Source organism: Taeniopygia guttata, chromosome 29 (genome assembly GCF_048771995.1).
Source record: "Taeniopygia guttata chromosome 29, bTaeGut7.mat, whole genome shotgun sequence".
NCBI classification, from domain to species: domain Eukaryota; kingdom Metazoa; phylum Chordata; class Aves; order Passeriformes; family Estrildidae; genus Taeniopygia; species Taeniopygia guttata.
The window spans coordinates 1,072,474-1,088,338 of NC_133054.1; the positions used below are offsets into that span (position 1 = coordinate 1,072,474).

Here is a 15,865-nt window from a genome sequence, read left to right on the forward strand (position 1 = left end):
TTTTGGCTCTGAGAGGAGCAGAAAGCACATTTTCTGCACCACATTCCCAACAGATGCTGTTTCCCTGGCAAAACAGTGACTGTCATTCATGTTCCTGGGAAGACTGTAAAGAGCCATTCAGAGATGACAGGTCCACCTGGCCTTTGGCTTTGTGTACCTCATTTCACATGTCCAGTTTCAAGGGCCATGAAAAGAGGCCACCTTTTGCCCTGGCAGTGCTGATCGCTCCTGCTGATGCCCTCCCTCAGCGTGGGAGGAATGCAGAGCTGGTCTCAGAGAACCATAGGGCTTGAGGGTTCCTGTGTCATTTCCGTGTGTTGGTAACCATGATTGAACCACCTAGTTCTTGTCTCTTATTGATTGAACTCTGGTTGGTTTCTGGAATTGGTGAAGGATGTGGAGCTGCTGGAGACACTCCAGGGAGACCTTTGAGCTCCTTCCAATGCCTGAAGGTGCTTGAGGAGACCTGGAGAGGGACTTTGGAAAAGGCTCTGGAGGGAGAGAACAAGGGGGAATGGGTTCAGCCTGACAAAGGACAGGTTTAGAAGGAGAGTGGGAAGAAATTCTTTTCTGTGAGATTGGAAAGACCCTGGAACAGACTGGCCAGAGAAGCTGTGGCAGCTCCATGCCTGGAGGTGTTCCAGACCAATTGGACAGGGCTTGGAGCAACCTGGCATAGTGGAAGGCAGGGGGCATGGAATGAGATGGTCATGAGTTCCTTCCTGTTGCAGCATTTTTGAGAGAAAGAGGACATGAGTTATGAGATTTGAGCTACTCCAGTCTAGGCTTTAGATTTGGGCCTTGTGAGGCCTTCACGCCTCTGGCGCAGTTAGAAATTAAGAGCTTGTGGCGCAGATAGAAATAGTCTTAAGGTGTGATGGGGACCACTGGGCTGTTTGGGTGTTAATTAGTATAGGTTTATAGTGTAAGGTTTAGACCACCTTAAGGAAAAGGTAAGCAATGTTAGCTTGCCAATCAGAGTGCCGTTGTTTCTGTCAACTGTGTAGAAGTTTATAGAAACTACCATCTTATCTTGAATAAATGGAGAACGTTTGATTAACCACATTGGTTAAAATCTGCGTTTGTCCTGTCCAGCTTCCCATTTTCTGAGATTCACTGGCTTTTCATTATACTTTCCTAAACTTCATATTGCAACATATATTCTAATTACATAATTATATGAGCCCTTGTAGCACATGTGCAGTTTCTGCACGAGGTGCTCATCTGGGGATGGCAGCCTGGCCAGAGAGGGAGAAACGACATTCATTTTTCACAGCGGCTTGTGAGACCTTTTAGGGAGTTGCAAAAATGATGATAACTTGTTAGTATAAACAATCGGCAGGTGGTGTTTTTCTATTCTGATTTTCTGTTCTTCTTAAGGACTGTTTGTAAGAAAGATGTTTTTGTTAATTAGCCAATCAAGTAGAATGTGTCAAACCTGTCTATAAAAGACAGAGCTTTTGTATTAAACTTTTGTCTTCTGCAATTCAGTCTCCTGGTGAGCTTGTGTCACTCTGGGCTTAATGATGACAGTTGTCAGCCTCCTGCTGGTCATTTTGGATGAAGGCTCAGAAGGCTTCCTTGGGCTTCAATTTTTTAACCTCTGTTTCTGCACATGCTCTACAAGATTGTCTGGTCAAATAGCCAGTGGTTAATTAGCCTTTTGCAGTTAGCTTGTTCTGCTAAATTTGCTGATTTCTAGAAAGTGCTTCATTCCCATCCCCGGGTACAATGTAACTACTTCTTTCTGCACAGCTTTTAGCATAGCTCAAGCATTATCTAGTTTCCTTGGCATCTAAAAGAAAAAAGGAGGAGGGGGCAAACAAGTGAGAGTGAGGGGTCATTATCTTGTTAGCCAGGTATCAATTATTAGATTAAGTAAGGGGTATTCTTGTCCATAAAGTACGTGTCGGGATTCCATAGGGACAGAGCCAACGTGTGGATTTGGAGCGTTGGGGTTGGTGCCAAAGTCCTGCTCTTGAGAGGGGTGCAGGGACACAGGCAATGTCAAAGGACAATGAGAGACAGGGGACATGAGGCCATAATGGGCCAAGCATGATCCTGCACAGGATGGCAGCAAAGACACTTCCTCACCGTGACCTGGGCAATCCAGGGCACCCCAGAAAGGGCCGAGGAGTCCTGTGTGTAACCAGGAGGGATGACTGACATCACTGTGGGTCCCAGCCTTCCCCAGTCCCTTGCTGGCCATTCAGTTCACACTGGGGACGCTGGCATGTGTGGAACATGGGGATGGGGTGCACAAAGTTAAAGGGGACCCCAAAGTGGAAGGAGTGGAAGCCAAAATAGCTGGGTGGAGATACCCAAAAAGGAGGTATGATATCCCAAAATGGAGGGAAGATGCCAGAAAATTGGGCCACACCCCAAAAGGACACACAAAGCTGTTCCCTCCCTCCATTACTTACCAACAAGAACTATCTATTAACTCTAAGTTCAGCAAATAATTTCAAGTGTTTTAGCTGAAACTCATTCTGAGCAAACTTTGTAGAAGTGAGCACGGAATCACAGAATGTTCTGTGTTGGAAGGGCTCCACCGTGTCCAGTTCTGAAGGGAATGTCCTGCTGGCAGGGTCAGCAACAAAGACACCCACAGCAACTTAAGGAAGAAGTGCCATTTACTGTAGGGCAAAGCAGCAAAGAAGTACAAAAGGATAAGCTAAGCAATGCACCGGATTATTACTACGAAAGATACATCACCAGTTACCCTAATACTTGACGATTGTCCTGACACACACATCAGCTGGGGATGCCCTGTCACACCAAAGGATTGGAGAAGCACTCCCAGTAACTGGGAATTCCTATGTGGTTCACCCACCCTCAGGTGAGGCTGCCAACTTTGCTGTGAGAGGGCCCAGATTTTATACTGATGAATAAACAAGGTACCATAACTTCTAGTGCGGGAACATCTGGTTTCATCCTCCCCTTGGCCAGGGCTCAGGGAGGAACCAAGGGAGTTTGCTTTGACCCTATACCTTCAAACAAAGCCAGATAGAGAGAGATCTGATTTTGTGGCCTTGTCTAGCTTCTAAGTGTGGAGAGGTAAACACCTGCTTCACTAATGAGCAGATACATACATCATACTGGTAATGATCATGCATATTTTGTTTATGAGCGATTATAAATATAACGTTTGGTTGGAAGGTTCATCTGGAGGTCAGCTTTGGCCAAGGGCCTGTTGTTCAGGCCTTAGTACTTCACTAGAATTGTCCCTTTACAGGCACTGATCCTGTCCCCTCAGCTGCAATGGCATCTTCAGCTGGTCCCACGGGGATTGCCCAAGCTCTGCTTGTGCTGAGCTCCTTGTGAGTGGAGTCATCAGTCTCTTGGATGAACAGATTCTCTGTCACAGCTGTCCAAAATTTTGCCCTGGGATACCACCAAGGTAACAGGATAGCGGGTCTGCAGCTCTGACATGGAAGCTGTCCTGCTGGGTGGGCTTTGCTGTGAGTCTGAAACACAGCAGCTCTCTGGCCATATGGTGCTGCTGTCAGAGCTGCCTGCTGCCTACTCAAGGCTCAGGCAGGCACCTGAGCTGCCTCATGCACTGCAAAAACCACCTCAGTGCCCATGGCACCTCCCGAGCCCTCGTCTCAGTGCGGGTCCTGCTGGCAGTGTCAGAGCGGTGGCTCCTTGGGATCAGCGCTGCCCGTGCTCTCTGCCCGCCCTGGCCCTGGCAGTGCTGGCCCTGCTCCCATGCACGCACAGGGAATGGGAGCTGCTGCCTGATGGTTTCTGAGCTGCGCCACTGCTGCTGCTGGAGATCCCTTGATGAACACATTAGTGGGACTATGGGCCATACTGGCCTGCCACAGCAAGGTCCTGGACAGAAAGGCAGAAGTGCAGAAGGTCCTGTCAGTCCTATTTCTGTGTATTTCTGGAAACCACGGAATCTCTCTTGAGCCTGTGAGGCACTGAGTTTGCAAAGTAATGGTTCCCTTGTTGTTGTTGTTGTTGTTGTTGCTTTCCCTTTGGGCTGCATCCGTATTTGAAGCCAGTCGAGCCTCTCTCCAGATGGGCATCTCTGATCATCGCAGTGAAGCAATGGAGGGAGTTCAGGAGGTGGTGATGACCATTTCAGGAAGGCTCTCTCCAGTGAGTGGGACTCAGAATAAAAACTCTATCAAACCTCAACTCCATTGGAAGGTTCCCTTCCTTGTCACCCTGTGAATAAGCTCTACGTTAACTTTCAGAATTGTTTTTACAAGATGGAAAGTCCCATTTGTGGTGGTTTTGATATGGTTAGGGATTGGGGAAGGGTCTCCTTCTGATGCCAAAATGATTTTTGCTTTTAGATTTCCTTCATAGTTATGCATGGCTCTGTAGAATATTGTTGTATAATTATCTAGTTCCTAGGTAAGTTCAGTACTTTTCCTCCCCTGATAGGCAGAAAGGCAAAACACCTTCCAAAGGTTCCTATCGTATCCTGCCTCCTCTGGGAACTGAAGTTCAAACAGGTTCTCCAGACATGGAGAACTACACTTTTCCATAAACTAACTGTAGCCAGTACAGCTAGTGCAGCTAGTCACAAAGAAAGAGGGGCTCCAGAAGAGGTGGAACCAAAGGGGGGAGATTTCCCCTTTACTTGTGCTTCTAATTGGGAATTCCTGTCAATTATGCTAGTTTCCCAAACTTATAAAACCACATTGGCCCTATGTGGGGTGGTCCCATATTTTTCCCTATCTGTCCCTGGAGGCCTCCAGTTAAAGACCAGATTTGATCTTTCCTCCTATACTTATATTGTCTGGAAAGTGTGTTGTTTCATTTCCCAATCTCTAGGGCATCCCTTCCTCCACACTGCAGTGCCTTGGGAATACGGCCCCTGGCTGTTGTTTGCACAGCCATGGTGCTGCTACCTGAGGCAGAACGTGCAATTGCATTTCCAGCCAAACTCCACGAGGAGTGGGCAGCCAGAGCACCCTGTGCAGATACAGGCCTGCAGCTGCGACTTGGCAGGGCTTTGGTTGCTGCCCAGCGCAGCGGGCTGTCTCCTGTGTGACTGCCCCCTTCCCTGGTGCCCGTGGATAGTAGGTGCAGGGCTCTGCCAGGGGCATGGAACAGGGTGGGGATGTCTGCTGGAAACAGAGTGCAGTGGAAAATGCTGGGAAAATGTTTGCCTGTAAGAAATTGTGCATTCCTTAGGCTTAACGTAACTCCCTGTGCAGTTTCTGCTCACTGGGAAACATGCCTGAAACCTGAGCATGAGGCTGCAAAGGCCACAGAGTCTCTTCTGCTTCTTGTGCAGTGTTGCTGAAACACTTAGTGACCGTGTTTCTCTCATAGCCCAAGCCACGTTCTCCACGTCACCAAGCCGGAGCCTGGTGAGGGGGAGAGCCTGCCAAAACCTCCTGTTGTTTCCTGGCATTTTCTGGGATGGGCCTACCATTCATGCATCGACTTGAGAAGCCAAATGAGCAGAGGGTGTCCATAGGGATGGCATTTCTCCTTTTTCTGAGCAGGAAAAATTTTTCTTTTGCTGCATAAGGGAAGCTGAAATTTTCAGACTGCTGAGAGACAGAGCTGCAGGTGGCTCCTGTGTGCCCAAGCAGGCATTTTCATCCCAATACATTTGTGCATGCATCTTAATGTGTCTGTGTTGAATATGAGATTGTAAATGTTTGTTTCCTTACATGGGGATTAACTGATGGATTTCCTTTCTTTTCTTCCAATTACCATTGTTTTCAAGAACAGGACTAAAAACTTGATGAGTCTTGTTCTATGGCAACTGTGCTTAAGGGACCAACAAGCACTGCAGAGATGCCTTTCATGTACTAATCCTTGGAATTAGTTAGTATAGCAAAGTCCCCCTTCCGAAAAGGCTGTCCAGCTGGTGTGAATCCTCAGAGAAGATGTGCTTTTGCTGATGTAGTTCCCACTAACTAGGTCAGTCAATGAAATCAGCTACCAAGGCAAGATTGGCAGGATGTTGGCAAAGTTGTGGCTGCATCAGAGTTTGGGCTTTTTGTTGGTAAAGGAAAGTCATCTCTGGGTCTCTGCCAGGGCAGAAACTGCCACTGCAGAATGGAGGTTAAACAATGGGCTCTGGGAGAGCAGTTACAGATGGGAAAGAAGCAGGTGGAGCCTCGTGTTCCCTTTTTCTCCAGACTAAACACCTGATAGCCACAGCAGGGACGCCTCAGCTGCGGCAGCCCAAGCTCCTCTCGGCTTGGCTGCGTGACTTTGTGAGCTGCTGCCTGCAGAGAGACGAGGAGCGGCGCTGGTCTGCCGACGAGCTCCTGCAGGTAAAACGCAAAGGGGCTGCAGGTGAAAGAGTGTCCGAGGGATGGGCTCCTCCTCCAGTGAGGCCCGAGGCATCAGATGAGCCCCCTTCCTCCTCACCTCCACTCTTGGTGCTCTTCAAATGAAAATGCTGAGCAGTGCTGGGCTGGGCTGGGCTGGTCTGGGCGGGCTCTGTAAAGTCCTCTGGTCCAAGTGTCCTGCAATGAGCAGGGACATCTTTAAAGAGATCAGGTTGCTCATACCCCTGTCCCACCTGACCTGGAATGCTTGCAGGGATGGGGAACCTACAAGCTCCTGGGTCAACCTGTGCCAGGGTGGCACCATGCATCGAGTAAACAAGGTTTTCCTTAGACCTACTCTGATTAGATCCCCTTTGTGTTTTAAACTATTCACCCACATTCTATTGTAACTGGCCCTGTTAAAAAAGGTGTCCCCCACTTTCTTCAAAGCCACTCTGAAGTCTTGGAAAGCAGCAATAAAGTCTCCCTGGGTCCCATTCCTCACAAAACTGAGTAACTCCATCTCTCTCTGCATTTCCTGAGAGGACAGGTGCTCCGTTTTCTGACTGTCTCTGTTGCCCTGTTTTGGAACTGGGTGGTGTGTTCTGTTTTACCTAACAGCAAAAGAATTGAAGTAGAGCAATGCAGAGTACAGAGCCATGAAATGGTGGCAGAGGAACCCAAGGCTGCCAGTCCTGGCAGAGCAGTCTGGAGAGATTTGGCTGTGGGCAGGAGGGGCTGTGGGGCCTCACTGTGAGCCTCTGAGGGGCCCTGGTTTGTGCCCCCCACCCCACCCTTAGAGGCTTCTGGCACACAAACAGGGACAGCTGAGAAGGACTTGTCCCAGCCCCGTCTGCTGCCTGGCACGCTCAGGCAGAGGGGAACTGGCCCAGGCTGACTGCCAGGTTGTGTGGCAAAGAGAGAACTGCAGGACCCAGTGCCCCTCGGCTGGCCCTGCTGGGAAGGAAGGTACCAAGAGAGACACTGCTCTGTCTCCCTGTGGGAATGAGCATGGTGCCTGTCTTTCAAAGACAGGGACCTATGTGAGTCATTGGAGTTTCCTGAAAGGCAGGAACCCCAGGGACAGAAAGCACACTTTCTAGGGCACTGGCAGGGCAAAGATCCCGGCAGGATGGAGAAACCAGAATAAAAGGATGAGTGGGATTCTGGGCAGGTTTGCCTGTGATGGCAAGGTCCTGCACATTGTGACTGGGGAGCAGATGGTCCCATCACTCCTACGGTCCCATCACTCCTCTTTCTGGGTCTTTCTAAGTAACAGAGAAATCCTGATTGAATCTGTGAAGCACTGAGCTTAGAAAGTCATACTTTATTGGTTTTTGTTGTTTGTTTTCCTGTGAGCAGCATCCACTGGTATCAGCCAAGCCAGCGTCTACCCTGGCAGCACTCATTATTTCAGTGAAGAGGAGGAAGGTGAAGCAAACACTGTGATAATCACATCAGGACCATTTCTTCCATAACCAGCTAAGAATAGGACTGAAGAGTAGTTTTGTAGAGTAGGATTGTAGAGAAGGATTATAGATTAGGATTGAAAATAAAGCTTCTGAAACTTTAACTTGCCTGGAAGATTCCCTTCTTTTTCACCCTGTGAATATGCTCATCATTTCCTTCTGAGTTCTCAGCTGTCTCTTAAAGGTACAAAGTGACATTTATGGTGTCTTTGGTAGGGTTTGAAATTGGGGATGGCTCTTCTTCATTCATGCCCTCCTGCCTACACTGCCCTTGGAATATGGGTCACTGGCCCCACTTGGCACATCTGTGGCACTTCTAGATGCAGGCAGAACCAAAGGGTCCAGTGACGCTGGAGACTCTTCAGGTCCCTGACAAAACAGGATGCGGAGGGCTTCAAGGAGCTAAAAGAGATCCTTATGGTAGCTCCTGTGTTGAGCCTCCCTGATGTGGGAGGACCCATTTCAGCTGTTTGTGGACGCCAGTGGTCACACTGCTCATGGCGTGTGGATTTGGGAGTGGGCAGGGGCCAAGAGGCCGGTGGTGTGTGTGTGCTGACGCTGTTGAGGGTGGACGGGAATGAGATGATTCCACTTCAGAAGGAGAGAGTAAAACTCTGATTTATTTCAAAATGCATTGCTCTTTATACAGAGCTTCATGCAGACTAACTCTATTGGTCCTGAAGTGAAAACAACCCTCACCACTGGTGCACAGTGCATGACGCACAGGGGTAGAACTTAACTATAAGCAATGTGAACAACAAGAAAGATAAATAACCTTATTTACATTCTTTTCAGCACTTTCTCAGGCTTCTGCCTGGTTAGAAACTTTCTGTTTCTCTCTTTGCCTGAATCTGAGACCGACACGTGTGTGTCAAGGCTTTTGGACTCTGTGGGCGGGGGGGCTGCGTGCTTGCAGGACAGGCAATTGTGGCGGTGGCAGTGTTGGTGGAGGAGGCTGGGAGGGTGACCTTTGGGGCACCATTGGTGGTTTGCACCCTGCACAGTGTGGGAAGTGTTTTGCAGAAGCGGGCAGACAAGCAGATGGGTGATGCCAGACTTCTAAAATATGAGGCTATAACAATCCACTCTTGGTATTTGGAGCTACGAAAAACCTCGCCACAAAATCCCGCCCGGTTTCTGTTTGGGGAAACCACAGGAGTGCCTACCCATGATTGTGCTGAAGTGGTGGGGCTGCAAACCAAAAGTAAGACCAGATTTAGAAGTGGAAAAATTAGAAGAAGGGATAAAGTGGTTTGTACATAGCTCGGCGAGGGTCATGGATGGGAAAAAGGGAATCAGGACATGCAGTAGTAAATGGATTTGTATGCTTGGGTCTGGACATTGTGTAGGTAATGTGTTCCAATTGTGTGAGTGCATGGTGTATAAAGTGAGTGAATGAGCGAAAGAGTGTGTGCACCCATGGCACGGGGTGGGGGGAAGTTCTACTCATATCTGAAGCGACCGAGTGAGGCCCGAGGCGCTGGCTGGGATAAGCTGTGGGGGCAGGGAGGGCCCGCGGAGAAGTGGAACAAGTGGGGAAACGTGGGAGAGGACATTTATTGTGTTTACAAGTGGTGATTTGTGTAGACTGTGCACATTTTAACTGTGGCTAGATGAACTTGGCGGGGGATTGGGGGGTGGGGGGGGGGATGCTCCTCTGCCCCTGTGGTTCAGACTTGATTCCTGGAATTTTACTGTGTGCTGTTATTCTGATTGTGTCCAGAGTATGTGGGGACCAGAGGAAGCTGACGTGGATGGGTGCTGAAGTATTGTATGCTGTTTTGTGTTGAGAAAAGTGGACACTTTAAGAAATACCACCTTTCCCAGTGAGTTTGTGGTTCTTCCCCTGCGTTTTACAAACTTGTAAACAGGGGAAGTCATAGAATCAGAACCCCTGAATTCCAGATAGTCAGCACAAACTTGTGAATTGCATGCAGTATTTAAGAGCTTTACAGAAATTAAAGGGGAAAAGGGGAACGATCTTCACTGATTCGAAATATGCATTTGCGGTGGCACACACTTTCCATCAGTATTGTAGGAAAGCTTCCTAATGGAGTGCACTAGAGCAGAAGGAAATCAGGGCAGAGCCATGGTTTGTCAGGACTTGCTTGATCCCAATGAGCCCCGTGGTGCATTTAGAGCTGAGCCCTGGAAGCTCAGGGCCTGAGAGGAGATTGCGCCAACCTAACCAGGAGTCAATGTCCGAGGAAAAACCCAGTGTCTCAAAGCATGAATGGGTCCCCTGAGGTCCATCCACATAGACCTCTCATGGACTCGTTGGAGGAGAGAATTGGAGGAGCAGGTACGAATCCTACACCCAGGGAATGTGCCCCAATAGTGTTTGAACCTCAGCAAGGACAATGCACAGCAGCGACAGAGCGGAGGGGATTTCTCTGCCAGTGTGCAGGAGTCAGGACTCTGGATCTGGGCTCAACACTGCAAAGTTCCCATGTTTGGACAGACAAAGGGGCTGTCCCCGGGGCGCGTGGGGCTCGGCTGTTGGGCAAGCGGGGAACGGACACGCGGACAAACGGCCTCGGTGCTTCAGTTGCAGAGGCAGCAGTGGTGGCGGCGGCAGCAGCGGCGGCAGCAGCGGCGGCAGCAGCGGCAGCAAAAGCAGTTTTTCTCTTCTTTCTCTTTCTCTTCTTTCTCTCCGGCTGTGGGACACCTTCCTCTCGGTGTCCCTCACCCGCTGTCCCTCCCCTCTCCCCGCCTCCTTCTCCCCCATGCCTGGCCGGGCCATGCCCCCGGCCCGCCCCCGGCCCCGGGCGGGGCTGCCCCGTCCCCGCCCCCGCCCGCCCCGCCGCGGTCTCGCCTCCGCCCGGCTCTGGGCGTGCTGGCGGTGGCGCTGCCGGGCGGGCATCAGTGCCTGGGGCTGGGGCATCGCCGCCCTTTGGCTCCGCCTGGCCCGAGCCCGGCCCCGGCCCCGGCTCCTCCCGGGCCCCGCGGAGGACACACGCGGCACGGCCGCTGCCGCCTCCGCCGCGGCTTCCCCGGCCCGAGCTCCGCTGCTCAGCAGCGCGGCCGCCGGCCCCGAGCCTCCCGTGTCCCGTTCCCGAGACCGAAGGCCTGGGGATGGCCGGCCCGGGGCGGTTGAGGGGCGCTCGGGGGCCGCTCCTGGCCCCGGGCCGAGTGCTGACAGCCGCGTCCCGCCCGCAGGGAAGGCGCAGGAGGCGCTGCAGCAGCGCTACCGAGTGGGTTCGCTGCTGGGGCGCGGCGGCTTCGGCAGCGTCTTCGCAGCCACGCGGCTCTCGGACGGTGCCCCGGTGAGTGGCGGGGCCGGCGGCGGGCGCAGGAGGAGGAGGAGGGCGGAGGAGGAGATGGAAGAGAAGGAGGAGGAGAAAGGAGGGAGAGGAGGAGGATGGAGGAAGAGAAGGAGGAGGCGGAAGGAGGAGAAGGAAGCAGGAGGATGGGGCTCGGCAGGGCGGGCGGCGAGCTGAACCCGGTGGTGCCTTTGGCTTGCAGGTGGCCATCAAAAGGGTGCCACGGAACCGCGTCCGGCACTGGGACGAGCTGGTGAGTGAGCGGGGCCAGCGGGAACAGCCGGGCCGTGCCGGGCGGGGATGAGGCGAGGCCCGGCATGGGGGAAGCCACCAGGACCCCTCGATGGGGAGCGGGCGTGGGGCCAGCGCAGGGCGCAGAGCATCCCGGGCTGGCTGAGGGGTTCCCCAGCCCTGGCAGGACATCAGTCCCACTGCTGGCACCGTGGTCCTCCCGCAGCCCGACGGCACCAGCGCACCCCTGGAGATCGTGCTGCTGGACAAGGTGTCCACTGGCTACCCTGGTGTGGTCCAGGTGCTGGAGTGGCTTGAGCTCCCCAACAACATCGTGATGGTGCTGGAGCGGCCGGAGCGGTCTCAGGACCTCCTGCATTTCATTTGGGCACGGAGGTTCCTGTCTGAAGAGGTGGCACGGCAGCTGTTCCGCCAGGTGCTGGAGGCCGTGCGGCACTGCACCAGCCGAGGGGTCCTGCACCACGACATCAAACCAGAGAACATCCTGGTTGACCTGGCCACTGGCCAGGCAAAATTGATCGACTTTGGCTGTGGCACCTACCTGCAAGACACAGCCTACACTCACTTTGCAGGTGAGCCTGGGCAGGGGTGTGCTCCCGGTCCCGCCATCTCATGGCCCAACATCTCACAGGCCAAGCTGGGTGTGGCAGCGAGGATTCTCCCTTTTGCTGCCAGTCAGGGTACTGAGCCTTCCCCTGAGTTGCTTTTGAGCGGGGCTGGGTGGGGAGGCATCTTCCAGCCCCACTGGCAGCCTTTGCCCACCACTCTGCCTGGGGCTGGGGTTGGAGCAGCAGCAGCCAGCCCGACAAAAGCACCCGTGGGTGGGGGTAGCATAGGAGGGAGCCAGAACCAGTGCACCAGCCAGTTTGGTGTGCAGGTGAGAGGAAGGGCTTGGGCTGCTCCACTCACCTTGTTTACCTTGGCTTCATAATATTTTTAGGGCACTGCAGGCAGGGAGGATAAGGACATGTTTTTTTCCCCCAGCCCTGAGTGGGTTTTTGCTTTGCATGTCACGGTCAGGCCTTGCCGGGGCTTCTGCTGCCCTCTTCCATCACCAGTGGCTTCTTGTCCAGCCCTGAGTTTGTACACAAGTCCCAGGTGCTGGCGAGAGTGCAGCAGTCGCCCCGTGTGCCACTGGGGCAGCCCCTGCACGCCCAGGGATGCTGGGGCCAGGCTCTGGAAGCAGCAGCATGCCCCTGATGAACTCCATCTGTATTCCATAGGAACACTGTCATACAGCCCCCCGGAATGGACCCACTTGGGCTGGTACCATGGCGAGGCAGCAACGATCTGGTCCCTGGGCATCCTGCTGCACCAGATGGTCTGCGGGCAGCACCCTTTCAGGAGGGGCCGGAAGATCAGCTGGGACCATCAGCTCTCGCTGCCACAGCGGCTCTCTCCAGGTGGATCCTCATCTCTGGCCACAGGGGAATACCAGTGCTGGGAGACAGCAGCAGCTTGTGAGCATCTCGCTCTGGCAGCCGCTGAGGAGGTGGCACATGTCCTGCTCTCCTGCTCTCCTCCACAACAGGGAATTGATGGGAAATTTTAGGCCCAGCTCTGAGCACAAAAGCAGCATGGCCTGGGCATGGGAAGAGTGGGGCAAAGCAGACAGGAGCCTTCTCTAGCTGACCGGTGGTTTCTGGTTTCTCTGCCCAGAGTGCCAAGATCTTATCAGGTGGTGTTTATCCATGCACTTCTTGGACAGACCTTCATTAGAAGACCTGTTCTGTGATCCTTGGATACAGGATATTCACCTGCCATAGAAAAAGGGAGAGAGCCACATGCAAACTTTGCTCCAGGGCCCTGGTAAGTTACAGCTCCACACATGCCCTGGCAATCAGAAGCAAGGAAACCCAGAATTTTTCCCTGCCTGTATCAATGCACTGGGATTGTTGGGTGGGAACACTCAGCCTTGTGCTGGAGCTGAGCTGCTCTGCCCAGCACTGTTGGCTGCCATCCAAGCTGGTTTTGCTTGTCCTGCTTCCCTGACAGCTGGGGCCCTGGGCAGAACCCTGACAGCCTGGTCTGACCCCCAGGGAAGGAGAAGGAGCTCCTGGAGAAGCTGTACCAGGTGGGGCTGCTGCTGTTGCTGGAGACAGCGACGACAACATCAAGGATGACAACCTCTTCCTCAACCTGGCCACTGGCAGCTGAAGATGAGGGACTTCTGACATCTCCTTCAAAGCCAGGCTCCACAGCGAATTTGCAGATGAGTCCACAGCCGGGGAAATGCTCCCAGATTTGGGCATTGCTCAGACTGGCTGGGAACAAAAGTTTCTCCCTTTGCTGAGGCAGATGCAACTTCAGTTGGCTGCCCAGCTGCTTTTTGGCAGGGCTGGGGGCGTGGGCTGGGGTGGATACAAGATGGGAGTTGGCACCTGGCCCTGCCAGCAGCCCCCAGCACCCAGCATGGCCTGGGCTGAGGCTGGGGCTGGGGCTGGGGCAGCCAGCCTGACACAAACAAACCTCCATGGTGGGAGCAGGGGTGGGACTCCAGAACCTGTGCAGGGGCTGCTTTGCTTTGCAGGCAAGGAAGGGCTTGGGCTGCTCCACTGCCCTTGTTGGCTTTGGGATCACCGTTATTTTGGGGGGCAGTGCAGGAGGGAAGAGAGAAAGTGTGGCCTTCTCTCCCCCATGGGTGGGATTTTCCCTAGCATGTAGGGGTTGGGCCTTCCTCAGACCTCTGACAGAGATAAGAGTTTTTTTCTTGTTTCCCCTTGTCTCTAATCTCTTTTCAACAGTTTGTTGTTTGTTTTTCTAGAGGAAGCGTTCTATGTAAGGTCCAGTCGGGATTGGGAAGTGCCTGGGAGCAGCTGCAGCGTGGATGGGCCGTGCCCTTGGAGAAGGCTGAGGACATCGTTTGGGACCAGCTTTTCTCCCAGCGGAGGATGGCGTGAGGTGAGTCCCCGTCTGCTTGGCATGGTGGGATCAGAGCTTTTGGGAGACGGCAACAAGCACAAGGAGGCTCCTGCTCTGGGCAGCTGCTGAGGGGCTGGATGTGCTGTGGCTGGCTGCAGGCTGGGAATGTCCTGCCCTCCTGCTCTGCTCCCAAAGGCAGCAGTGATGGGCAGCTCTGGGCACAGCTATGGGCACGGCCAGCATGGCCTGGGCTCTGTGGGCAGCTGGGACAAGGGGACAGCAGCCTTCAGCTGACGGGGCTTTCTGGTTTCTCTCCTTGCAGCCGGGCTCTGCGGGTGCTGAGGCTGCTCTGGGCTCTGCCAGGGCTCTGCTGGGCTCTGCCCCGGGCACAGCTGGGCTGGCTCTGCCCTCACATTGCTCTGACAGCTTTGCATCAGACGAGCCCGTTGGAGCACAGTGCCTGAGCTTTCTGCTTTGGCAGGTGAGTGAGACTCCCCTGCAAGCCAGGAGATTGCAGCTGGGGACACACATCCAATTGGCAAGGACCCAAACTCCCCATAGTCCCAGCTGAACCCCTGGATCTCCGCAGGAACGCCTGGATCTCCACTATTCATTCTTCATTTCTTTTTGGCTAGAAGTGTGCAGTTGCACTTTCTTCCTCCTCTAGAAGTGCCACGAGTGGGCCAAACCTTGCAAATGAGCCATGTTCCTGAGGCAGTGCAGTCTGGAGCTGATGGATGGAGAATTGCCCTTCCCACTTCCAAAGCAGAGCAAAAAGCCGTAAGTGGGATTTTTCATCCGTAAGAAACCCCTGACAATTTCAGAGGGAATGTGCAGCTCATTCCCAGAGTGAGAAGGAAGGTCATCTTCTAAAGGATTTGGGGTTTGACAGAGTTGAGATTCCCAGTCCTGCCTGGAGCTGGAAGGGCCCCAATCAATTTCCTATTGCTTCGACCACAATTTTAAAAAAAGAATGTTGGAAACAAACCCCAAAAACTGTAAAAAAGGCTGTTGAGGTCAGTAAGATGGATCCATGCCATCAGCACATTTACAATGTAAATAACTGAGTTCTCTTTTTTAAAATATCATTTACCTCTTAATGCAAAGTTACAGAAGTTGTTTCTCTAACACTTGGATTTTATTTGTATCTTTTACAATTCATCTAATTGTATTTTTTTTCCTTTTCCTTTTTTTTTCTTTAAGCAGAGGTCCTGGCCCTCTTCCAGCCAAAAGGGAAAGGGCCCCACCAAGCCTTGTTACCCACAGACAACATGGTAAAGCTGAACACTAAAGGACCTTGGGGGTATTATTCTGGAATTAAAAAGTTGCCAGCTCCATGGACAACAGAATTATTGTTCCTAACCTGAATGACATTGAGCAAAAAGAATGAAGAACGGTGTCACTAAAGTACTACTGACGTTTGCCAAAACACCTCCAGAGTTTCACCAAGAGATCAGTCATCAAAATGTTTTGAAAATGTAAAGACCAAGGTAGCCAAAGCACACAGTGTCACTAATTGCTGGGTATGGTCTCAGCTGAAGTTGGGAGGAATGGGGTTCCCTTGGAGGGCCCACCCTGTGGGGTGGCCAGAACTCTGTCAATGGGCTCTGCCTCGTAACGGAGTCAGTGAAGGGACAGTTACAGAAACCTGTGCTGTGGGACACGGGAATACAACGATCCGTGTGACAGGATTCACTCAGATTTCCCATCAGGAGAAACCAAACCCTGTTACAGTTATAGAGGCTACAGTGTCAGAAGATTTCTG

General features: G+C 52.6%; 1 protein-coding gene and 1 long non-coding RNA gene across 2 annotated transcripts; both read left to right on the forward strand.

Annotated features, from left to right (window-relative positions):
- Positions 1-4,029: 4,029 nt before the first annotated feature.
- LOC121469092 (serine/threonine-protein kinase pim-1-like) lies at positions 4,030-13,361 on the forward strand. Its single transcript, XM_072919559.1, has 5 exons — positions 4,030-4,110; positions 6,120-6,257; positions 11,072-11,239; positions 11,444-11,810; positions 13,357-13,361. Exons 1-5 carry the CDS (start codon positions 4,030-4,032, stop codon positions 13,359-13,361), a joined length of 759 nt encoding a protein of 252 aa, XP_072775660.1.
- A 480-nt stretch (positions 13,362-13,841) lies between these two features.
- LOC140680843 (uncharacterized) lies at positions 13,842-15,449 on the forward strand. The gene is made up of 4 exons (XR_012052223.1): positions 13,842-14,139; positions 14,423-14,581; positions 14,768-14,880; positions 15,307-15,449. It is a non-coding gene; the product is annotated as an uncharacterized lncRNA (long non-coding RNA).
- Positions 15,450-15,865: the final 416 nt, after the last annotated feature.